Source organism: Nyctibius grandis, chromosome Z (assembly GCF_013368605.1).
Source record: "Nyctibius grandis isolate bNycGra1 chromosome Z, bNycGra1.pri, whole genome shotgun sequence".
In the NCBI taxonomy this organism is placed as follows: Eukaryota; Metazoa; Chordata; class Aves; order Nyctibiiformes; family Nyctibiidae; genus Nyctibius; species Nyctibius grandis.
The window spans coordinates 8198397-8217898 of NC_090695.1; the positions used below are offsets into that span (position 1 = coordinate 8198397).

A 19502-nucleotide genomic window follows, 5' to 3' on the forward strand; every position below is an offset into this window, starting at 1 on the left:
AAGTGCTCGTATGTGTGCACAGGCAGCTGGGCGTGTGCGTTTTGTGTGCTCACCTGTAGGTGCGTGCGATCTGCGTTGGGAGAGGTGGGGGCGCTCGCTGTGTGCACAGGCAGGCGTGTGCGTGCGTGTGTTTGGGGGAGGTGGGTGCGTGTACCCTCACTGTCAATCCGTGTGCGGGCACAAAGGGGTGTTTCGGGGGCGAGCTGCAAGCGCTGAGCCCTGACCTCCATCTGCAAGAACTAGGGGGTCACCACAACGCACCCCAAGCTGGGGCCTGAGACCTGCCTGCAGGCTGGAGCCAGCCCCCGAGCGGTGGCTCCCCCTGGTCGAAGGGGTCAGACTGGAACGTGGCCTGGACCCCCAAAGCGGTTCCCAGAGTCCTGGTCCCTGCCTGACATGGGCAGGATGAGGCCACGCATCTCCTCTGTCACTGGAGGGACTCAGTGCTGCTGGCTTGCCCTGTGTCCCTGCTTGCAGCAGGGTAAACTGAGGCACCAGACTACCATGAAGAACACCTCTGGATATCAGACAAGGGCGTAAGCCAGAGTGAGCATACAGCACCCTGACCCACTGCTGAATCCACAGCACCTCACTACCCCGGGTGGGCCAGAGCCCATGGGGAGGCACAGGGCTTCACCCCCCAGCAGCATCCCCACGCTGTCCCTGTGCTCCCCCTCCACCTGCCTGCCTGCCTGCCAGTTTTTTCCTGACCTCTCTTCTCTACTGAGGCAACTTTGGCAGGAGGCAAAGGAGATGCCTGCTCTGCCCTGGGGTTATTTTTGTCCGGGGCAGCAGCAGAGCTTGCACGGTTCCCTGGGGGACAAGCAGCAGCAGCATCCCACAACACCATCCCACGAAACCAGCGCACAAGGGACAGTGTCTTTGGCCCCATCCCACAGCCAGGGCAGCTTGTCACCAAGACCTCATGCTGCTGCCCTGGGTGTCGGTGGCATAGGGTGACAGGAGCTCTGGGTGCCACGAGCTGCTGGCTCTGTCCCCTTTGAGGCCACCTGCATCTGCAGGGGCCAGGGACAGCCGGCACGAGCCACGTCCTGCCTTTTCCTTGGAGCGCCTTGTGGGAACCGCCGCTGGCCTCGGCTGCAGCGGGAGATGGCTTCGCTCTGGGGCTCCGCAGCCCAGGCTGAGCCTCTGCCACCTTCACTGCGCCAGAGACGCACTCTTGGAAAAACGAGCCCCTTCCCCGGGAGAGCAGGGCAGCTCCCGACCCCGCAGGGCCCCCAGGCGCTGTTTATCTTTGCACAGGAGATAAAGCAGCTGTCGGCCATCCCATTTCGGGGCTGGACGGCTGCAGCTCGCCCCGGCCCATCCCATCCCACCGCGGCAGGGCTAGGGACCTCCCAGTGCTTGCCAGCCCCCATCCTCCCAGAGCACCAGTTTGCCGACAGCAAGCAGACGATCCTGCCGAGTTGCCCCTGGTAAGATATTACCCGGTCTCATTGCAGGGGGACCCACAGGGCCAGCCACCCCCCCAGGACTTGTTCCACAGGTCCCCATCACGCAGGGCTCCAGCCTCGCCTCCTGGTACTGCTGCATTGCACCCCAGGGTGCTGGCACCTGGGCTGTGCCTCATCCCCTGCACACCCTGGCGAGGAGGGAGCCGGGGCTGAAGGCTGGGCTGGGTGGGACGAGTCAGATGTGGTGATGGTGATGGGACTTCTCCATGTCCCAGCTGGAACCCAGGCATTTGGGGAGGCTCCCCCTCCCCCAAAGCAGAGGGGTTGGGGTGCTTGGGCCAACATAGCACCCAGGGATGGGGGATGTGGCCAGGCAGGGTAGTGGCAGCACTTCGGTCTGCACGGGGTGCAGCGTGTCCCATCCCCCTGGGCATGGCCACCAAGGGACCTGGCCCAGCTGGATCAGCATGGCTCAGTTTCTCCCTAGAGCCTCCACAGTGACAACAGGGGCTCTGGAGGTCTGCACATGTGTCACAAAGTGTGTCCGTGCTCAGGTTCTCTCCAGGGCAGCAAGCAGGACCATGTGCCCTCCACCCTCCTGCTCACCATCTTTATACCACCGGCGTCTGGTGATGCTCCTAGCTGGAGAGAAAGAGAAATCCCCCAGACAAACAGCTATTGACGGCTGCGGTGGAGGCGGCACAGATAGATACTGGAGGTATAGACGGGCACAGCAGACAGCGGAGCAGATTGAGAGATACTCTGAGCAGAGAGATACCGCAGGAGGAATCGGGAGATAGATCCTGCAGGCTGATCAATACCCACTGCATCTGGAGGGACAGCAAGATAGAGCGAGCTGCAGGGGGAAGGTGTTTGGTGGGCAGCGATGTGAATTTGTCCTGGCGACTGCTCCGGGTAGCTGCCGCTCACAGTCGCTTCAGCTGGGGATGAGACAGAGCCAGACCCACAATGCAGGTGCCCGTGGCTGAGCCTCCTTGCCTGTCTCTGGCCACCCCACAAGGGTTTCGTGTCCTTTGAGGTGCCCTGGGGTCCACCTGGCCTCTGTGTACCAAAGCGTGCATATCTCCTGTGTGTCCTGGTCACATCCTCCAGCCGTGCAGTGATATCCCTGCCACTCGTGGGCATCTCAAAGGATGCTGGGTGCCTGCACGTGGGCAGGTGACGGGGAGAGGGGCCGCTTGAGCACAAGCCCTGGACTTGGCGCAGGGGCTGTGCTGGAGCTGGCTGACTGCAGGTGAGTCCCCACCCTATGCCTCAGTTTCTCCATGTGAACCAAATGATGGCATGCTGCAGGGAGCTGGGTCAGTCCAGCACGGACACGGGCATGGATGAGGAGGAGTGGGGAAGAAGCAGAGGCAGCAAGAGCCTGCGGCACACACTGTGTCTAGGACCCATCTCTCATCTGCTGGTCACTGAGGACACTCACCTGCTCCATAAAAGGTTGCAAACACCCACCCCGAAGGCAAGGGCTGCTTTTTGGGACCCTTCAATGTATGGCACTGTGTCTGCTCAGTGCTGGGATGGGGACAACCCCTCCTGCCACAGCAAAGCAGCCAGGGCTCCCGGGTCCAAGCCCAGCTCCATCCCAGTGGCACTTGCCCGAGCCACCCTGTGCTGCCCGGTTTCTTTGCCAGGCACATCCCAGCATGGCCGGGGACAGTGAGAAAGGTATCCTTGGAGCAGCCCTTCGTCGGGACAGGGCTGCCGGCGCGGCAGCCAGGTTGGGGGGGATCGCCTGCCCACGATGGAGTTATTGACACAGGCGCTACGGAAAACACTGCTGAGATTGTTCACACTAATGTTATTTAGCAGCAATATTTCCGTAATAAAAGAAATCAATGGGCAAGAGAAAAGACCTGTCCAGAGCTTTGATTTTCTCATTTTAATGGCATACTTATTTACTCCCACCAGCATGCCCATTGGATTTTCATTACGTGGCCTTCGCTGTAAGTGGAGCGGTATTGATACGAGCTGCTGAGTTAGCGCCTTCCCGTGCGGGCCAGCGTGGGATCGCTCGTGTTCCTCGACGGGGCCCCTCTAAACCCCAGGACACGGGGCCAGGGTGGCCTCCTGGCCCGCGGGAACACAGCCGTGCACACACACAGCCTGCCCACACGCGTGTGTGCACACATGGTCTGCCCACGGGCACACGGGCGAGTGCACACATACACCTGGTTGTCCTGCCAGTCTGTACACACGTGTGCACTTGGATTGTGCACAGACGTGTGCGTGCACTTACTCGTCTCACCTCCGCAGGCACACACACATGCATGACTCTCCTGCCTACACACATGCATGACTCTCCTGCCTACACACATGCACGTACACAAATGTCCTATCCATACATGCCTGAGCACTCACATGTGTGCAGTTCCTCTGACTGTATGGACAGATGCCCCATTGTTCTACCTATACACACACGTGTGCATGCACATGTGCAACCCCCACCTCTTCTGCCTGCACCTGCCTGCAAACTGTTCTACCTACACGCATGCACACGCCTAACCGTGCCCAGCTGCCCTGCCAAGACACACACACACGAAACCATCCTGCCTGCACCTATACACACACGTGCATACGACCTGTCTGCCAGCATGTGCGCACACACACACGCACACACACATGCACACGCACAGCCTATGTACCCTGTGATTCCCTCTTGTGCCCTTCTGACACCAGAGGGGGTGTGTGTGTGTGTCTGTGTGAACATCTCAGGACCACCAAACCACTGCACCTGGGTCTGTCCAGCCCCAGGGCCATGTGCCCAGCATCACCACTATCCCCCCAAAGGATGGAGCCCCACAGACTCAGGTCCCCCATGGAAGCAGGGCCCTAGCGCCAGCCCAGGCTTTTAGTCCTCAGTGACTGCAATGGAGAGAGAAGTAACAGCACCATCTCCTGCTGGTGTCCAGGAGCTGAGAGAGGCCGGATCCTGCCCAGCACTGCACCCCCAGGCTCCCAGGACCCTGGGCAGGATGATGCTGACTGCCCAGGGCCACCCAGCTGTGCCCAGCTGCCAGCAGGACCCCGACTGAGCCCGGAGCCAGACGGATCCAGCACCGCTCCCCGTGGCAGGGGCTCAGCATGCTCCAGAGACTCTCCAGGGACCCGAGCGGGTGGGATGAACAATTTTATTACTGACATCTCTTTTCAGGTGGCAAATTCAGTAGCCCATGTGTGGAGCTGCCAGTCAGCAGGATGGGGACAGTCCGGGGAGCAGGAGGGGCAACATGCTACAGGCCTGGTGGCCACGGACACAAACAGTTTGGCAGCAGCGTGGAGGTGGAAGCCCTCCACCAAGCAGTGAGCCCCCACGGGTCCGGCCGCAGGGCTGCAGGGTCCGCAGCTGGGCTCGGTTGGGGGACCGCAGTGCTCCCCAGGCGGCTGAGACCCCATGCCAGGAGCCGAGCGGGGTGGCTGTCCCCAGGGGGTCTCACAGCCAGGGAAGCGTTTCAAGGGGCGAGATCCCATCCTGAGCTAGTACAGAGGTTCGGGCACCCGCAGACACTAGGTACGTGCATAGCCCAGAGGCCACACAGAACGGGCTCTTGGTTAAGGCGATAGACGGTGGCTCTCCCCCTTAGGGGGGACTGCAGGGAGGGGGACCACGGGGAAAAGGACCCTCTTCCAGCCCCAGCCATCCCCTGGGGCAGATGACACACAGGGGACCAAGAGGGACCTCCAGCACAGAGGCTGGGCATCTCCTCACTGCCAGGAAGTCCCAGCGCAGATCCTGCCCCATGCCAGGGGACACCGTGTGCTTCCTATGCACATCAGTGGGGACGGAGCCATGGGAGATGCTGCCAGTTGGACACAGCGCCCTGCACTGCCCGCAGCTCCGGCAGCCTGCCAGGGAGACAGGGAACCGCTTGGCCGACCTTTACAGCGGGTGCACTGGCCCAGCTCACCCCGTGCACCCTGCCCCAAGGGCAGCATCCTCCTCCTGATGTCTCAGGGGCTGCAGAAATTTTGCAGAGCCTGGGGACAGCCAGCTCCAGCCCCTCTCCCGCTGCATGCCGAGGGCATACAGGGGTGTTCATACCCCACAGGGCCACTCCAGCCCCGAGGGATGGAAAAGCAGGACACGGCTCTGATCAAAAGGGGAGAGCGGCAGGTAGTAAAGAGAACTGGCAGTCTGTATTGCTGTGACCGCCACGGTCCCTCTGTCCTGGAACTCAGCTGGCCCATGAGGATGGACAGAGCAATTTGCAGGAGGCACAGGGGGTCTCCTGCTGCCTCTGCTAGAGTCTAGGCTTGGGACGGAGGAGGAGGAGGAGAAGGGGGAAGGAAGGCTGGGAGGAGAGGAGCCAGCTGTGCCCGTCTGGGTGCCCCGGCAAGATGGGCTCAGCAGCCCAAGGTGCTGAAGAAGGCATTGGCTTCCAGGAGCAGGCCCTTGGCATAGACACGCAGCGTGTAGAAGAGGGTGATGAAGTCCTGAGTGCTGAAGAAGGTGTCAGCCAGGGCGAAGGCGAGCGTGGAGGGGATGAAGCCCCGGCCGTACTCCACCATCCAGGTGCCCGCACTCCACTGCACTGACGTGGCCTCTCCCGCCTGGTGCACGATGGTGTCCCCTGCCAACACACACAACCAGCACGGCTCCCAGTGGCTGCCCCGCATCATACCCAAAGAGGACACATGTGGGATTGGGATCTGCAGGGCTGAGCACCCCAACCCCTCCCCAGTCTTGCTCACTTTTCTCTTACTGGCACCCACTGAGAGGCTGGGATGTGACCCTGGGGACACATACTGCCCCATCGTGAGCTCTTGGCTTCTGCCAGCTGGAAGGAAGAGGCTCTGCGACAGCAGAGGACCAGTCTGCAGAGTGGCTGTGCCCCTGGAAGTGGATGCAGCCCGCAGGGCGCCATGTCTGCTGCTCTTACCTGGATAGTAGATCTCACTTCTGGTGGTTCCCTCCTTCCACTGCCGGAAGGTCCCCGAGATGACGGTGTCAGAGATATCTGCCCAGTACCGACCTGCAGGAGGACACACAGCACCGGCTCAGTGTGTCCCTGCTGGGGACAGCTCGGGAGCCCAGGTCTGAGCCACGGAGCAGCCCTCCGGGGGGGAAGGATGCCAGCCCCAGGGCCTCGACACAGTGAGGGGTGCAGCCAGGTCTGGTACTCAGGCTGCCTGTGTGACTGGCCATATCCCACCAGCCCAGGCTGCTCGGTGTCCTTAAGCTCCATCATTTCCAGCGTGTTTGGCATTTGCTCCCTGTTGAAGCACCAGGAGACATGATGCCTGCCGCTGCCTGCCAGCTGGATGCAGAGAGTCCTGGCCACACGATGTGGCACGCGCAAGGACCTGCAGGCGCTGCAGGACACCATGGGGGCTGGTCCCCACATAAGCGGTGTTTTCCAGCATCGTACACCCCATAAAAGAAGTGAAGCAGTGGGCTCCCTGCCCTGAGCATACCATGGTCAGCACAGCCAGACCTGAATAAGTGGAGCAGAAAGAGCTGAGAGAAAACCCCCGCCTGCCAGCCCCGTCCCCCTGCTTACCCGAGTGGCCGCCAGTGTCGATGGCTGTTCCGAAGAGCAGCACGTACTCGGTGAGCGAGGCGTGCAGGAGGCACATGGAACCCATCCACCCACCTGCGTTCACGAACACCCACTGCAGGTCCTCGTCCGGCAGGATGTGGCCTGGGTGCTTCTTCCGTAGCTCCACGATGATCTTGGAGAAAGCCAGCTCATGGTCCAGCCCTGCAGCACCCCAGGTTGCCGTGAGTCCCTGACATGGAGCAAGCTCTGCCAGCCCCCACCCCAAATCCCCTCCGCAGCCACAGGGTCCCAGCACATCTTTAGAGGGATCTGCCTAGGGAAGATGTCTCCTCTCTCCAGCCTTCAGCCCCTGTGGCCGCTGACCCGGCCCCACTGCCTCCCGGGTGGTGATGCAGGATGCACAGCACCGAGCGCTCCAGCCCTACAGCCCACCCCAGCCGCCGGGCTATATGGTGGACCCAAGCAAGGTGACAGTGACTCTGCCCTGGTGACACGCAGCCCCTCCGCTGCGACCGCACACCCTGCGCCGTACGGGGCCAGCCCTCCCCTCCAGCCCTAGCTGGGGGGGCGGTTCTGTCCCTGACCCACCTGCGGCTTGGTCCCCCGGACCCGGCCCAGCCCCGGCACCGAGAGAGCCGCCTTATCCCCGGATTCAGCCCCAAAGGGGCCGGGTGATGCTGCTGCCCCAGTCCCCCTCCCTCCCTCCCTCCAGTCCCGTTCCCCCGCCCCACCTCCCCCGTGCTTCCCGTCCCTGTTCCCGGTACCGATCCCTTCCTGATACCGCTCCTGCTGCCCCAGTTTCAGCCCCCGGCCCCTCTCTGACCCCAGTCCCGCTCCCCCCGCCGTCCCGGCCCCCCTGTACCGGAACCTCCTCGATCTACGTCCCCGCTACAGGTCCCTTCCCCATCCCAGGCCGCTGCTCCCCCCGCTCCCCGCCCCCGGTTCCTCCCCCCGCTCCCCGTCCCCATCCCTCCCCGTCCCGCTCCCCCCAGCCCCCCACAGCCGGTGGGCCCCGTTCCCACGCGTGCCGCGTACCCGCGTGGTGCCGGGCGAGCTGGGCGATCTCGGCGGCGCTGAACTCGTACCGTTTGGAGGCCAGCCAGCCCCGCAGCCCCTGCAGCACCAGCGCCAGCGCGCCCAGCGCCAGCCCGGCCCGCAGCGCCCGCCGCCCCCACGCCGCCCCCATGCCGCCGCCGCCGCTCCGCTCCGCCCCGCCGCCAGCGGGACGGGGAACGGCACCGCCCCCGCCGCGGCCACGCCGTGCCCGGCCGCGGGCCGCCCTGCGCCGGCGCGGCGGGGCGGAGCGGAGCGGCGGCTGGAAGGGGCCGGTCCGGCGGGGCGGAGCTGCTGGTGCTGCCGCCGGGGCTTCCGGGAGCGCCGCGGCATGGAGCCACCGCCGGCCGGCGAGGAGGGGGGCGGCCGCTTCCGCGCCAGCGGTACGGCCCGGGCTGTCCCGGGAGAGCCCAGCCGACCCCCGGGCAGCGGGGGCTGCGGGAGCCCTCTGTGCCCGGTGCGGGGGGGGGCAGCGGGGACCCCCCCCCGACTGATGCACAGAGAAGGGGGTGCAGCCGAGGGGGCCGTGAAGCGGAGTGCAGACCCTCTCGCAGGGTGACCCGCGTGGGTGGGGGGTGCCCCGCGTCCCTCCCTCCCTCCCTGACGCCCCGCTCCTCTCTCCCCGCAGAGCACCAGCACGCTCGTTACAACCCGCTGCGGGACGACTGGGTGCTGGTGTCGGCCCACCGGGTGAAGCGCCCCTGGCAGGGGCAGCTGGAGAAGCCACCCCCCGAGGATGTGCCCCGCTGGGACCCCAACAACCCCCTCTGCCCCGGGGCCACCCGGGCCAACGGAGAGGTACCACCGAGGACACGGGTCTGGGCTCCCCCCATGGCCCTGTGCCGCCCTGATCCCATCTCTCCCCCCGGCAGGTGAACCCCCGGTACGAGGGCACCTTCGTCTTCCCAAATGACTTCCCTGCGCTGCAGCCCGATGCTCCCGAGCCTGGTAACTTCTGGGGGGACAGCAGGCTGCGAGGACCCCCAGGGTCAGGTCCTGGGGGGGCTGTGGGCTGGCCTGGAGAAGCATGGGTGCTACCCCAGCACCCTCTCCCTCCCCACTCTCTGTCCTTCCCCAGGTGACAGCGATCACCCCTTGTTTCGAGTGGCAGCAGCCCGGGGTGTGTGGTGAGTACCCCCACGGCTCCGGGGGGTCCGGGCTGCGATGTCAACCAGGACCTGTGGGATGGAGTCAGACCGAGCCCACTCCCCTCCTTGCGCTGCTTGTTCTTCGGACGCCTGCTCTCTTTTGGGGGCATTTTGGGGGGTCTCATCCCTGTCCCCTGTTCCACGGTGACTCGGCAGGGCCGTGGAGGTTGCCGGGGATGCCCCACAGCCTCAGCCACGTGTGTCTCCTCTGCAGCAAGGTGATGTGCTTCCACCCCTGGTCGGACCTGACGCTGCCCCTCATGTCCCTGGCAGAGATCCGGGCCGTCATCAATGCATGGGCAGAGCTGTCGGCCGAGCTGGGTGCCTCCTACCCCTGGGTGCAGGTCTGGGCTGGGGGAGGGGCTGCCCTTCTCTCCCTGCCCCGGGGGTCTTGGGTGGAGGTGGGGGGCTAGGGCTGAGTGCTCTGGCAGCACCTGGGGTTGGGGCCATCCCAGTCGTGTGTGGGTCCCCCGTCCCCACCTTGTGCCCCCCTGAGCCTTTCCAGGCAGGTGTGAGCCCCCGTTCTCCTGCGGGATGCTTTCCTGGTGTGCCAGGGACACCATGGCAGCCTGCAGCGGGGACCCTGGGGCTGGGGCCTGCTGACTGCACCTCTTCCTCCACAGATCTTCGAGAACAAGGGAGCAATGATGGGCTGCTCCAACCCGCATCCGCACTGCCAGGTGAGGCTGTCCCACCCATGACTTGGCTTAACCGCAAGTCCTTGTGGGCGACCCTACAGCAAACCCAGGCAGAAGGTGTGAACGGCAATCCCCCTGCCCTGGTCCCAAAGCTTTCTGCAGAGAGGATACCCCCATGCCCGTCTTGTCACCTCCCCTCCTGGGCACTGTCTCGTGTGGCTGCCACTTGTCGGACTCTCCACCTGGTGGCAGCATGGACCTGCAGATGGGCGGCGTGGCTGGGGCACCCCTGCAGATGCGGGGTACAGGTAACTCAGCCCCGTGCCCCGATGTCCCTCCCAGGTGTGGGCCAGCAGCTTCCTTCCCAATGAGGCACGCCTGGAGGACCGGACCCAGCGGCAGCACCTGAGCCAGCATGGCGTGCCCATGCTGCTGGAGTATGCCGAGCAGGAGGCTTGCCGGAAGGTGAGGACATGGCTGTGGTCCATATCCTCTCCCTGGGAGCTGGATATGTGCCGGAGCTGACCCTCCAGTCCCCAAGAGCAGGGTCCCCGGGAGAGCCCATCCCTGGGGCGTCGAGGCTGCTCCTGTCCCCATCGATCGCTGTGTCCCGCAGGAGCGGTTGGTGGTGGAGAACATGGACTGGCTGGTCGTGGTGCCATACTGGGCCACCTGGCCCTACCAGACCCTGCTGCTGCCCCGCCGTCACGTCTGCCGCCTCCAGGACCTCCACGAGGGCGAGAGGGACAGTGAGTGGCTCTGCACCTCGTTAGCCCCTGTCCCACTTCATTTGGGCTCGGCCTGTGTGTCAGTCTGACTGGTGCTGAAGGGTCCACATCCCCGTGGGGTGCAGGGCTGCCGGGCTTGGTTTTAGGGGGCGCAGGCACCCCTGTTGTGCTGGGGCAGGAGCCGTGCATCCAGGCACAGGCTGTACTGGTGGGGGGACTGTCATCCTTTTTGGGGTGATCAAGCATGTGGTGCCCCATGTTCTTGGGATGCTAGCTGATGGGGAATGGGGGCTCCTGCTGCGTTGCTTGGGCTGTCTGCATGGATTGGGAGGGGGGGAACTGGACAGTGTGTCCCTCCTGCCTGTCACCAATGTCCACCCAGGGAGGGGTGCTAAGGGTGACCCCCCTCCCGGCTCGGCGTGCTGCCTGCCCTTGGAAGGGGCTGGCCTGTTTGGGGTGTGACTCCCCGGCTCTCCCCTGCAGGCCTGGCCTCCATCATGCAGAGGCTGCTCATCAAGTATGACAACCTCTTCGAAGTGTCCTTTCCCTACTCCATGGGCTGGCATGGTGAGTGGCGTGGCCGGGGGACCCCCGCGGCCCTCTCATCCCCGTCCCCTCCCCGGGGCTCATGCAGCGGCTGCACCCCCGGCAGGAGCCCCCACGGGCCCCTACCTGGGGGAGGACTGCGGGCACTGGCAGCTTCATGCCCACTACTACCCGCCGCTGCTCCGCTCTGCCACTGTCCGCAAGTTCATGGTTGGCTACGAGATGCTGGCGCAGGCGCAGCGGGACCTCACCCCGGAGCAGGTGAGCACAGCTTGGGGTGGGAGGGACTGTGGGGAGCCAGGGGGTCCCACGCTGGGGCTGTCCCTGGGACTGGCTGCTGGCTAGTCCTCATGCTGTACCCCCCAGGCAGCTGAGCGCCTGAGGAACCTCCCTGAGGTGCACTACAAGCGGAGGGCTGAGGAGACATCGTGATGGGGAGCAGCGGAGCTGGCCCTTGGCTCTGGTGGGTGAGGCCAAGGAGAGGAGACAGCTGGGGGTGGTGAGAGCTGAGGCCTGTGAACTCGTATCACCTGTGAGCCTTCTGGTCTCCCAGCTTCTCCTGAGCCTTTTCATGGCTTGGCCCTGCCTGAGGACTGGTTTTGCCTGTTCGGGTACCCCAGTCCTCATCCTGTGGCACCCTTGTGCAGGCGTTGTGGTTCCTCCGGTCTCCTTCCCCGTCCCAGTCTGCGTCTTCCTGCGTCCGCGGCATCCTTGTACCGGCACTGAAGGGCTCACCCTCCTCCCAGCCCAGTCTTACTGGTGGGACTGGGAGAGCTGCCTGCCCTGTGGAGGGGCACAGCTTCGCTGGCCAATAAAACCTGGAAGCAAAGTGCCTGTGCCTGTGCCCTGGTGGCTCTCGGCCCTGGGTGGGAGGTTTGGGGTCCCTGGTCGGGACCCTCAGCTGGTGGGGGGGATAACCCTGGCGGCTGCAGGGGATGTGCTGGCAGCCCTACACTGCTTGCTGCTGTCCCTGTCTCTGCGTTGCCTCCTCTTCCTCCCTGGAGGGAGCTCTGAGCCTGTCTCTGAGCGCTGCAGGCTCGGGAGGAGTGGGAAGCAGGGAGGAATTGATGCCGCCCGAGGCTTAGCCAGCTCCTGGGAGAGGGCTGAGCCCTGGCAAACTCGCTGCATGGAGGCTGCTTGCTGGGATGCTTGGCTGTGGAGCTGTTCCTCTTCCTTCTCTCTGCCCGGGGCTGCCGAGCTGCAGCCCTCGTCCTGCCTGCCGTGGGTACTGGGGCTGCCGTGCAGGGCTGCAGGGATGCAGCAAGGGGCTGGTTCATCGCTAGCCCAGGGGCTGCCAGGGGGTCTGGCTCTGCTTTCCCTTTCCCTGTGCCCATCTGTGGCATGGGGCAGCAGCAGCCCTGTCCCTGGGCTGAGCTGAGGGATGGTGCAACCAGCTCTGTGCTGTCCCCCCTGCAGCCCCTTCCCCCAGGGAAGCCCTGGGGCTGTGCAGGGGTAGGTCCTGGGCAGTGATGCCCCACAGCTGATGTGGGGGGCTGCCCAGTGCCATCTGCCATCACGTCTTTGCACAAATAGTTTTTATTTGTCACTGAAGAGCCATTCTAATAACTCCTTAATGAGGCCCCTATCCTCGTCGAGTCCATGAGTGAGCTCCTGGGGGCTAGAAATATCTTGCGAGGAGAGAAATGCTCTCTTCCTAGCTGCAAGACAACAGTTTGTAGGGAGGGCTGTGCCCCCCCTGCCCCATCTGTGCATCGCTCCCCCATCCCTACCCATGGGGCTGGGGCAGGGAGAAGGACCTGAGGCTCAGAGCCAGGCTGGATGCAGAAGGTTTTGGGGTGACCCTCGAGCTTGGAGCCATCATTGTACACAGCATCCCCCTGCATGGCATGAGGGGTGCCCAGATCAGAGTCTGGCTTCTTGCAAGCTGATTTCTCCCCTCCTGGGACACGCAGCGTCCGTCTGGGCTCTGCAGCCATCCCCATGGCAGCCCACATCCCTTCTCATCGCAACAGAGTGCCTTCGCACCAACCTCCGAACTTCCCCGCGCTTCCCCGGGGCCCTGGAAAAGCGGCAATGAATTGGCTTAAATGTGGGAATCCAGATTGGGGTAATTAGCCGCTGAACCGGTTGTAACGAAAATAGTCATCTCCCTGCACGCGCAGTTAGCTCTGATTTAATAGCCCACCGGCTCCCAGCCTGGGCTGCAGCGCCTCGGCCCCGGGGCCGTAAATGAAGCTCGCGGTAAGTCAAGCGGTATTAAACTTTACAGTCGCCGTCTTTAAAAACGAGACTCTCTCCCTCTAGTAAATCAGCGCAAGTGGGACTGTAAATATCGAGGCAGGATCCATATTGCTTAATTAAACAGCGCCTAATGAACAGCCTGTTTGTTGTGTTGTGATTTAGGATGGAGGCTGGGGAGGCGGCGCGTGCCGAGGAGTGCTGGTACCCATGCCGGGATGCCCTCCCTGGCAGGTAGCGGCTGCTGGAGTTTAGCTGCTGCGAGAACAGCTCAGAGACAGCCTAAGAATTAGCTTATAAATTTTTTAAAAATAAAAAATATTTTTTTTCACCCCCCAAAAAATACATCTGAAACGCTCAGGGTGGAAGTCAGCAGCAGGTGGTGGAGGAGCAGGGGTGTAGCTGGGTGTGAGGGCTGGACCCTGGCTAGGCTGAGCCCCCACCCCTTCCTCACGACAGACCCACCTCCTCTTGCCCCAGTATTTTTAGCTTGTGCGAGGGGGTCTGAAAGTCTGGAAGGGAGCAACGAGCCTTTCCTGTGGCACTGGGAGGCGTCCAGCTGGTGTGAACGGAGCTGCTGGGGATGTAAAGGCATTGCGGTTCCTAGGAACCACTGCTGCCACGCTGTAAAGCCCCAGAGCCTTTTGTAAGGCAAACATAAACAGCAAAAGGAGGGTCAAGGAGAGCCTCCACCACTTGCTGAATGAGGAGGGTAGTGTAGTGTCAGGGGATGAGGAAAAGGCAGAGGTGCTCAATGCCTTCTTTGCCTCGGTCTTTAATGTCAAGACCAGTTGACCTCAGGAGACTCGGCCCCCAGAGCCTGAAGTTAGGGACGGGGGGCTGTGTGAACCCCCCGTAATCCAGGAGGAGATGGTTAGTGACCTGCTGTGGCAGTTGGACACCCACAAGGCTATGGGCCCAGATGGGATTCACCCCAGAGTAATGAAGGAACTGGCAAATGAACTTGCCAAACCACTCTCGATTATCTACCAGCAGTCCTGGTTAACTGGAGAAGTTCCAGCTGACTGGAAATTAGCAAACGTAACGCCCATCTACAAGAAGGGCTGGAAGGATGATCCAGGGAACTATAGGCCTGTCAGCCTGACCTCGGTGCCAGGCAAGGTGATGGAACAGATCATCCTGAGTGCCATTACACAGCACATGCAGGACAATCGGGGTATCGGGGCCAGCCAACATGGATTCATGAAAGGCAGGTCCTGCTTGACCAACCTGGTCTCCTTCTATGACAAAGTGACCCGCTCAGTAGATGAGGGCAGGGCTGTGGATGTAGTCTATCTAGACTTCAATAAGGCATTTGACACTGTCTCCCACAGCATCCTCCTAGACAAACTGTCTGCCCGGGGCTTGGATGGGTGGACTCTTCGATGGGTTAAAAACTGGCTGGATGGCCAAGCCCAGAGAGTGGTGGTGAATGGGGCAAAGTCCAACTGGCGGCCGGTCACTAGCGGTGTTCCCCAGGGCTCAGTTCTGGGGCCGGTGCTGTTCAATATCTTTATAGATGATCTAGACGTAGGGATTGAGTGCACCCTCAGCAAATTTGCAGATGACACCAAGCTGGGTGGGAGTGTTGATCTGCTGGAGGGTAGGAAGGCCCTACAGAGGGATCTGGACAGGTTATATAGATGGGCCGAGACCAACGGCATGAGGTTCAACAAGAACAAGTGCCGGGTCTTACACTTGGGCCACAACAACCCCATGCAGCGCTACAGGCTGGGGGAAGAGTGGTTAGAAAGTGGCCTGGCGGAAAGAGACCTGGGGGTGCTGATGGACAGGCGGCTAAACATGAGCCAGCAGTGTGCCCAGGTGGCCAAGAAGGCCAATGGCATCCTGGCCTCTATTAGGAATAGTGTAGCCAGCCGGTCTAGGGAAGTGATCGTCCCTCTGTATTCGGCACTGATGAGGCCGCACCTTGAATAGTCTGTCCAGTTGTGGGCCCCGCACCTCAAGAAAGATGTTGAGGTGTTGGAGCGAGCCCAGAGGAGGGCGACCAAGCTGGTGAAGGGTCTGGAGGGTCTGACCTACGAGGAACGGCTGAGGGAGCTGGGGTTGTTTAACCTGGAGAAGAGGAGGCTCCGAGGTGACCTTATTGCAGTCTACAACTACCTGAAGGGAGGTTGTAGTGGAGTGGGAGTTGGCCTCTTCTCCTGGGCAACTAGCAATAGGACAAGAGGACACAGCCTCAAGCTTCGCCAGGGGAGGTTCAGGTTGGACATTAGGAAGAATTTCTTTTCAGAAAGGGTTATTAGACATTGGAATGGGCTGCCCAGGGAGGTGGTGGAGTCACCATCTCTGGATGTGTTTAAGAAAAGCCTGGACATGGCACTTAGTGCCATGGTCTAGTTGACATGGTGGTGTCAGGGCAACGGTTGGACTCGATGATCCCTGAGGTCTCTTCCAACCTGATTGATTCTGTGATTCTGTATTTTGGTAGTTACAGTCCAGTTGGAATCAAAGAGTGGTCTATGGCAAGGAGATTAAAAAGATTAGCTGGGTGCGGGATGGTGGAGTGGAGGGGCCCCAGCCGTTGCTCCTGGCCTGGGAGCATCAAAGGGAAACTGAGGCCCGTTGGGATTCCCTGTAGGAATGTGCCTCGATGCTGTTTCACTTCTGCAGGAGAGCTGCTGGAGATCATCCCGGGAAAAGTGTCCCTATGATGGCGTCACCCTTGTCCTGAGCCCCTGTCCCCCAGCATCACCCTCCGTAATCCCTGCCCTGAGCTGTTCTGGAAGGATGAGGAAGGCAGGCGACGGGGGGAGCGAGGGGAGCTGAGACAAAGCTCAAGCATGGAACTAATGCATTAAAAATGCATCAAAGCCCCACAGAGGTGTTTGCTCCCTCTATGGCACGTTAACAGGGCTGTGAGGGATAAGGAAAGGGCCTCGGTGCTTCTGCGCCAGGCCAGCATGTCCTGCACCCTGCAAGGAGCAAGGAATAAGCCCGGCCAGGGGATGCAGAGGTGTAGAGACGCTTGAGGGGGGATGGCCAGGAATTTTGTCTCATTTCTATCCTGTTTTCTGGTGCCACTGAAACGAATGGGTCAGTCTTACCAAGGAATGTGGTTTCCCGAAGAGCTGCTGGGGCTCTGGCTCAACTGAGACAAAGGAGTATGCTCACCTGGGTTGTAGCAGTGCCTGTCTCCATCGTCGCCCCTGTCCTGCGTGTTTGTGAGACACAGAGCATCCTCTGCTCTGACACTGACTCCTTCTGCGGCCATGGGTGAGTCCTCGGATGCTGCTTGCTGATGCTGCCCTGGTTCACAGAGACCCTTTGGTGTGAGCACTCAGTGATGGAGGGTAACTGAAGGAGGCACGTTTGGCACCTTTGGTTGTGTGTCCATGTCCTAGGCAGCTGCCAAAGGCTGCAGAGCTGCTGCAGATCCTGAGTCCCCAATCCTGCCCACCCCTCTCCCTCTACTCCCTGCCTTCCAGCACAGGTGAGACAATAAATATTAAATGAAGGAAGTTGATCTGTGACCAGAGTGTTTTAATCAGGAAAAAAAAGGTATTAGCACAGGCCTGCTGGCTCCTGCCAAGCTGCAGTTTTACTGTCCCTCCCGGTACTGGGTTTATGGCTATCATTTCATTCCAGTTTTACTGTTGTTCTTGCCCTTATCGCTGAGTTTCTCCTTGCCTGCTGCTGCCTGTAACTGAATGGGGCTTTTAGGAACATAATAAGGAAGAAATTAGTAAATTTTTAGGGAGGAAGAAGAGAAGGAAGGGAGGAAGAAGAGAAGGAAGGCAGGAAGCAAGGGAGGGAGGCAGGGAGGGAGGGAGGCAGGAAGAAATAGAGGGAGGAAGAGAGGGAGAGAGGAAGGAAGGAGGGAGGGAAACAGGGAGGGAGGAAAGTCTAAATCCCTCCTGTTTCTATCTGAAAGACACCATCAGGTGCTTAACATGAAAACAATTAAAAATTTTAAACAGATGCTAAACACCCTGGTGCCCTGCAGCAGGCGGCTCTGTGCTGCGGGGAGATCTGCTATGCCAAGGGAATGAAAAAACCCAAACCCCTTTTAGATCTTGGCTTAGACGGACACACAGGAGCATGGGAGCAACCTCTGGGGCAGCAAGCTGCACCCAGCTTGTCCTGGGCGACTTGGAGCATCTACCCTGGGCTTGTCAGGGACTTTCAAAAGGGCTGAGACCAGCAGGAAACAATCTTGGCTGTGACTTGCCCGTGCCTAAGGCAGATGGTGTTTTTTCCTCTGCTGATGGTCACCGAGACCTCCCTGCAAGGCATTTTCAGAGTCCTTGGGGACCACGTGTCGTGGGAGGGCTGCCGGTCCCAAGTGGACATGATGGGGTGTCTGGATGCTGCCTGCCAGCAGCTGAGAGCCATGGGCTCTGCATGGGCTTTAGGATAGCAGCCCCAGGGGTGGAATTTAATTTGTTAATCATCAGGTAATTAAATACCATCACTCTGCAGCATCCGTGCAGTCACTTAGCAGTGGATTCCCCCAGCTCCCCCCAGACTTCCTGCACACTCAGGGTTGGGGAGGTACCTTGGCGCCTGGCTCTCAGCAATGGGGATGTGACATTGTGTGTGGTTTTGAACCTCTCTCCCATCCTGGGACCCCATCCTGGGATCAGGGGTCTCTGTTCAGAGCAAGAGGAGCCCCAGGAGGGTCCTAATTCCTGCTGCATTCACCCCAAACACAACTAGCTGGGGAGGGAGGGGAGCAGGCGTGGATGGGAGGGCAGGGGGCTGGTCTGAGCTAGGGGCAGCTGACGCACTCGACCACAAAAGGGGGTTATCCACCAGCGAGGGAGATGCTGGGGGAAGGCAGAAGCCCTCGAAGTGCCCAGGATCGGTGTGAAATCCAGCCAGCTCCTGGCATGGCTGAGACTGGGCACCCCGGCTGTGCCTGGCACCCCCCTGCTGCTGGAGCCAGCTGTGAGAGCTCACAAACATCTGTGCCTGCCCCGTGGCCACCGGGAAGGAGGGATTGCCCTTCGTCCTGATGTTCCAGAGAAGGAAGCTGTAAATTATTGCTAATTATGTTCAGCAAAGCTGAGGAGTCAGTAGCAAAGCCCTGGTAGCGGGGAGACTTTGCAACGCAGGGGTGGATCCAGGGTGGAAAGTCACCCTCTGGGGTTTGCCTGGGCACGAGGTGACTCCTGGAAGAGACAGAGCCCTTGGGAAGGCGGATAGATTCTAATTAGATGCTAATGAGAAAATAATTAGTAGATGTCCAACCTGCCCGGTGCCCTCAGGCTCGCTTACCCAGCTCCAAGCCAAACCACCTGCTTCAGTGCACCCAGGGTGTTTTAATCCCTGCAGGGTATGGCCGGAGCTGGGATGAGCCAGCTGCTGCCCCCCCACGCATGCTGCCACGCTTGATTGCAACAAAATGTGCTCATAAATTGCTCCATAAATACCCCGTAGATAAAAGCTGAAAATGCATTTGCAGCCTGTTTGCTCTTGGTGTTTAATCCCTCGCTTATTTTTCTCGCGATTCTCTATAACTCACGGCAGCTCGTCCGCTCCCTCCCAGTTATGTGCTTGGGCTGGGAGGCAGGACTCTTGGGTTGCCTGTGTTGTCCCTGTGGGCAAGTTGCTGCCCTTCCTGGTGCCTCAGTTTCCCCATGGCTGGAATAAGATCAATAGCACAGAGGCCAGACCCCATCCACCTCGACTGCAGATGTTCCTGGGCTGTATGAGGACCGGTGTGACACCCCCGGTGTGACACCCCTGAGGTGCCTCCGGCTTGGACCTGGCTCCATCCCACCTGGCACGGGTCTTGTGGATATGAGGAAAACCTTTTCCAGCCCTGAAACAATGCTGCCCAGCAAACTGCTGGGTTTGCGCTCCCAAACTGCTGGTGTAATGTTTAATTCACACAATTTAAAAAAACTTATTTTAATCTAATTTAATTTTAAAAATTAAAAACGGAATTCTCACATGGGCAAGAAACAGAGTGAGAGGGAAGCCAGGATGGGCACCCAGGATGGCAGCTTGCTTTTTAACCCTTCCCATCCTGCTTTCATGTTCCTCTGGGGATCAGAGATGCTCAAAAAGCATCTGTCCAGTTCCAGCTGTTTCCACGGCGCTTTGGTAACAGCAGGACCCCACTCCTTTACAGCCCAGCAGGCCCCCTCAGAAGTAGCCGATACGTTGGCACAGGAGAAAAGAAATGACCCCCAGCCTTTGCTGGGGTGTAAAATTTCTTCCCCCGAGGACTAGCCGATGCATCAGGGACTTGGAATGATTATGATAAAACCTGCGGGACACCAAG

The 19502-nt window shown here is 60.7% G+C and overlaps 2 protein-coding genes across 2 annotated transcripts; one reads left to right on the forward strand and one right to left on the reverse strand.

Annotated features, from left to right (window-relative positions):
- Positions 1–4559: 4559 nt before the first annotated feature.
- SIGMAR1 (sigma non-opioid intracellular receptor 1) lies at positions 4560–8123 on the reverse strand. Its single transcript, XM_068423142.1, has 4 exons — positions 7973–8123; positions 6938–7138; positions 6317–6409; positions 4560–6007 (listed from the first exon to the last, which is right to left on the reverse strand). The coding sequence occupies exons 1-4, from the start codon at positions 8121–8123 to the stop codon at positions 5781–5783; spliced, it is 672 nt and encodes a 223-aa protein (XP_068279243.1). The 3' UTR covers positions 4560–5780.
- Positions 8124–8260: 137 nt separating this feature from the next.
- Positions 8261–11867, forward strand: GALT (galactose-1-phosphate uridylyltransferase). Its single transcript, XM_068423237.1, has 12 exons — positions 8261–8373; positions 8619–8788; positions 8863–8938; positions 9069–9117; positions 9353–9482; positions 9762–9818; positions 10119–10241; positions 10393–10525; positions 10988–11071; positions 11157–11311; positions 11417–11513; positions 11698–11867. The coding sequence occupies exons 1-11, from the start codon at positions 8322–8324 to the stop codon at positions 11480–11482; spliced, it is 1095 nt and encodes a 364-aa protein (XP_068279338.1). The 5' UTR covers positions 8261–8321; the 3' UTR covers positions 11483–11513; positions 11698–11867.
- Positions 11868–19502: the final 7635 nt, after the last annotated feature.

Excerpts from the sequence above, each read along its gene's own strand:
- SIGMAR1 (XM_068423142.1), bottom strand. The coding sequence starts at position 8,123 with ATGGGGGCGGCGTGGGGGCGGCGGGCGCTGCGGGCCGGGCTGGCGCTG. Across the intron at positions 6,410-6,937 it reads CGACACTGGCGGCCACTCGG|GTCGGTACTGGGCAGATATC; the intron begins GTAAGCAGGGGG and ends GTCCTCCTGCAG. Across the intron at positions 6,008-6,316 it reads AAGTGAGATCTACTATCCAG|GGGACACCATCGTGCACCAG; the intron begins GTAAGAGCAGCA and ends GTGTGTTGGCAG.
- GALT (XM_068423237.1), top strand. The coding sequence starts at position 8,322 with ATGGAGCCACCGCCGGCCGGCGAGGAGGGGGGCGGCCGCTTCCGCGCC. Across the intron at positions 10,526-10,987 it reads CCACGAGGGCGAGAGGGACA|GCCTGGCCTCCATCATGCAG; the intron begins GTGAGTGGCTCT and ends TCTCCCCTGCAG. Across the intron at positions 11,312-11,416 it reads GGGACCTCACCCCGGAGCAG|GCAGCTGAGCGCCTGAGGAA; the intron begins GTGAGCACAGCT and ends TGTACCCCCCAG.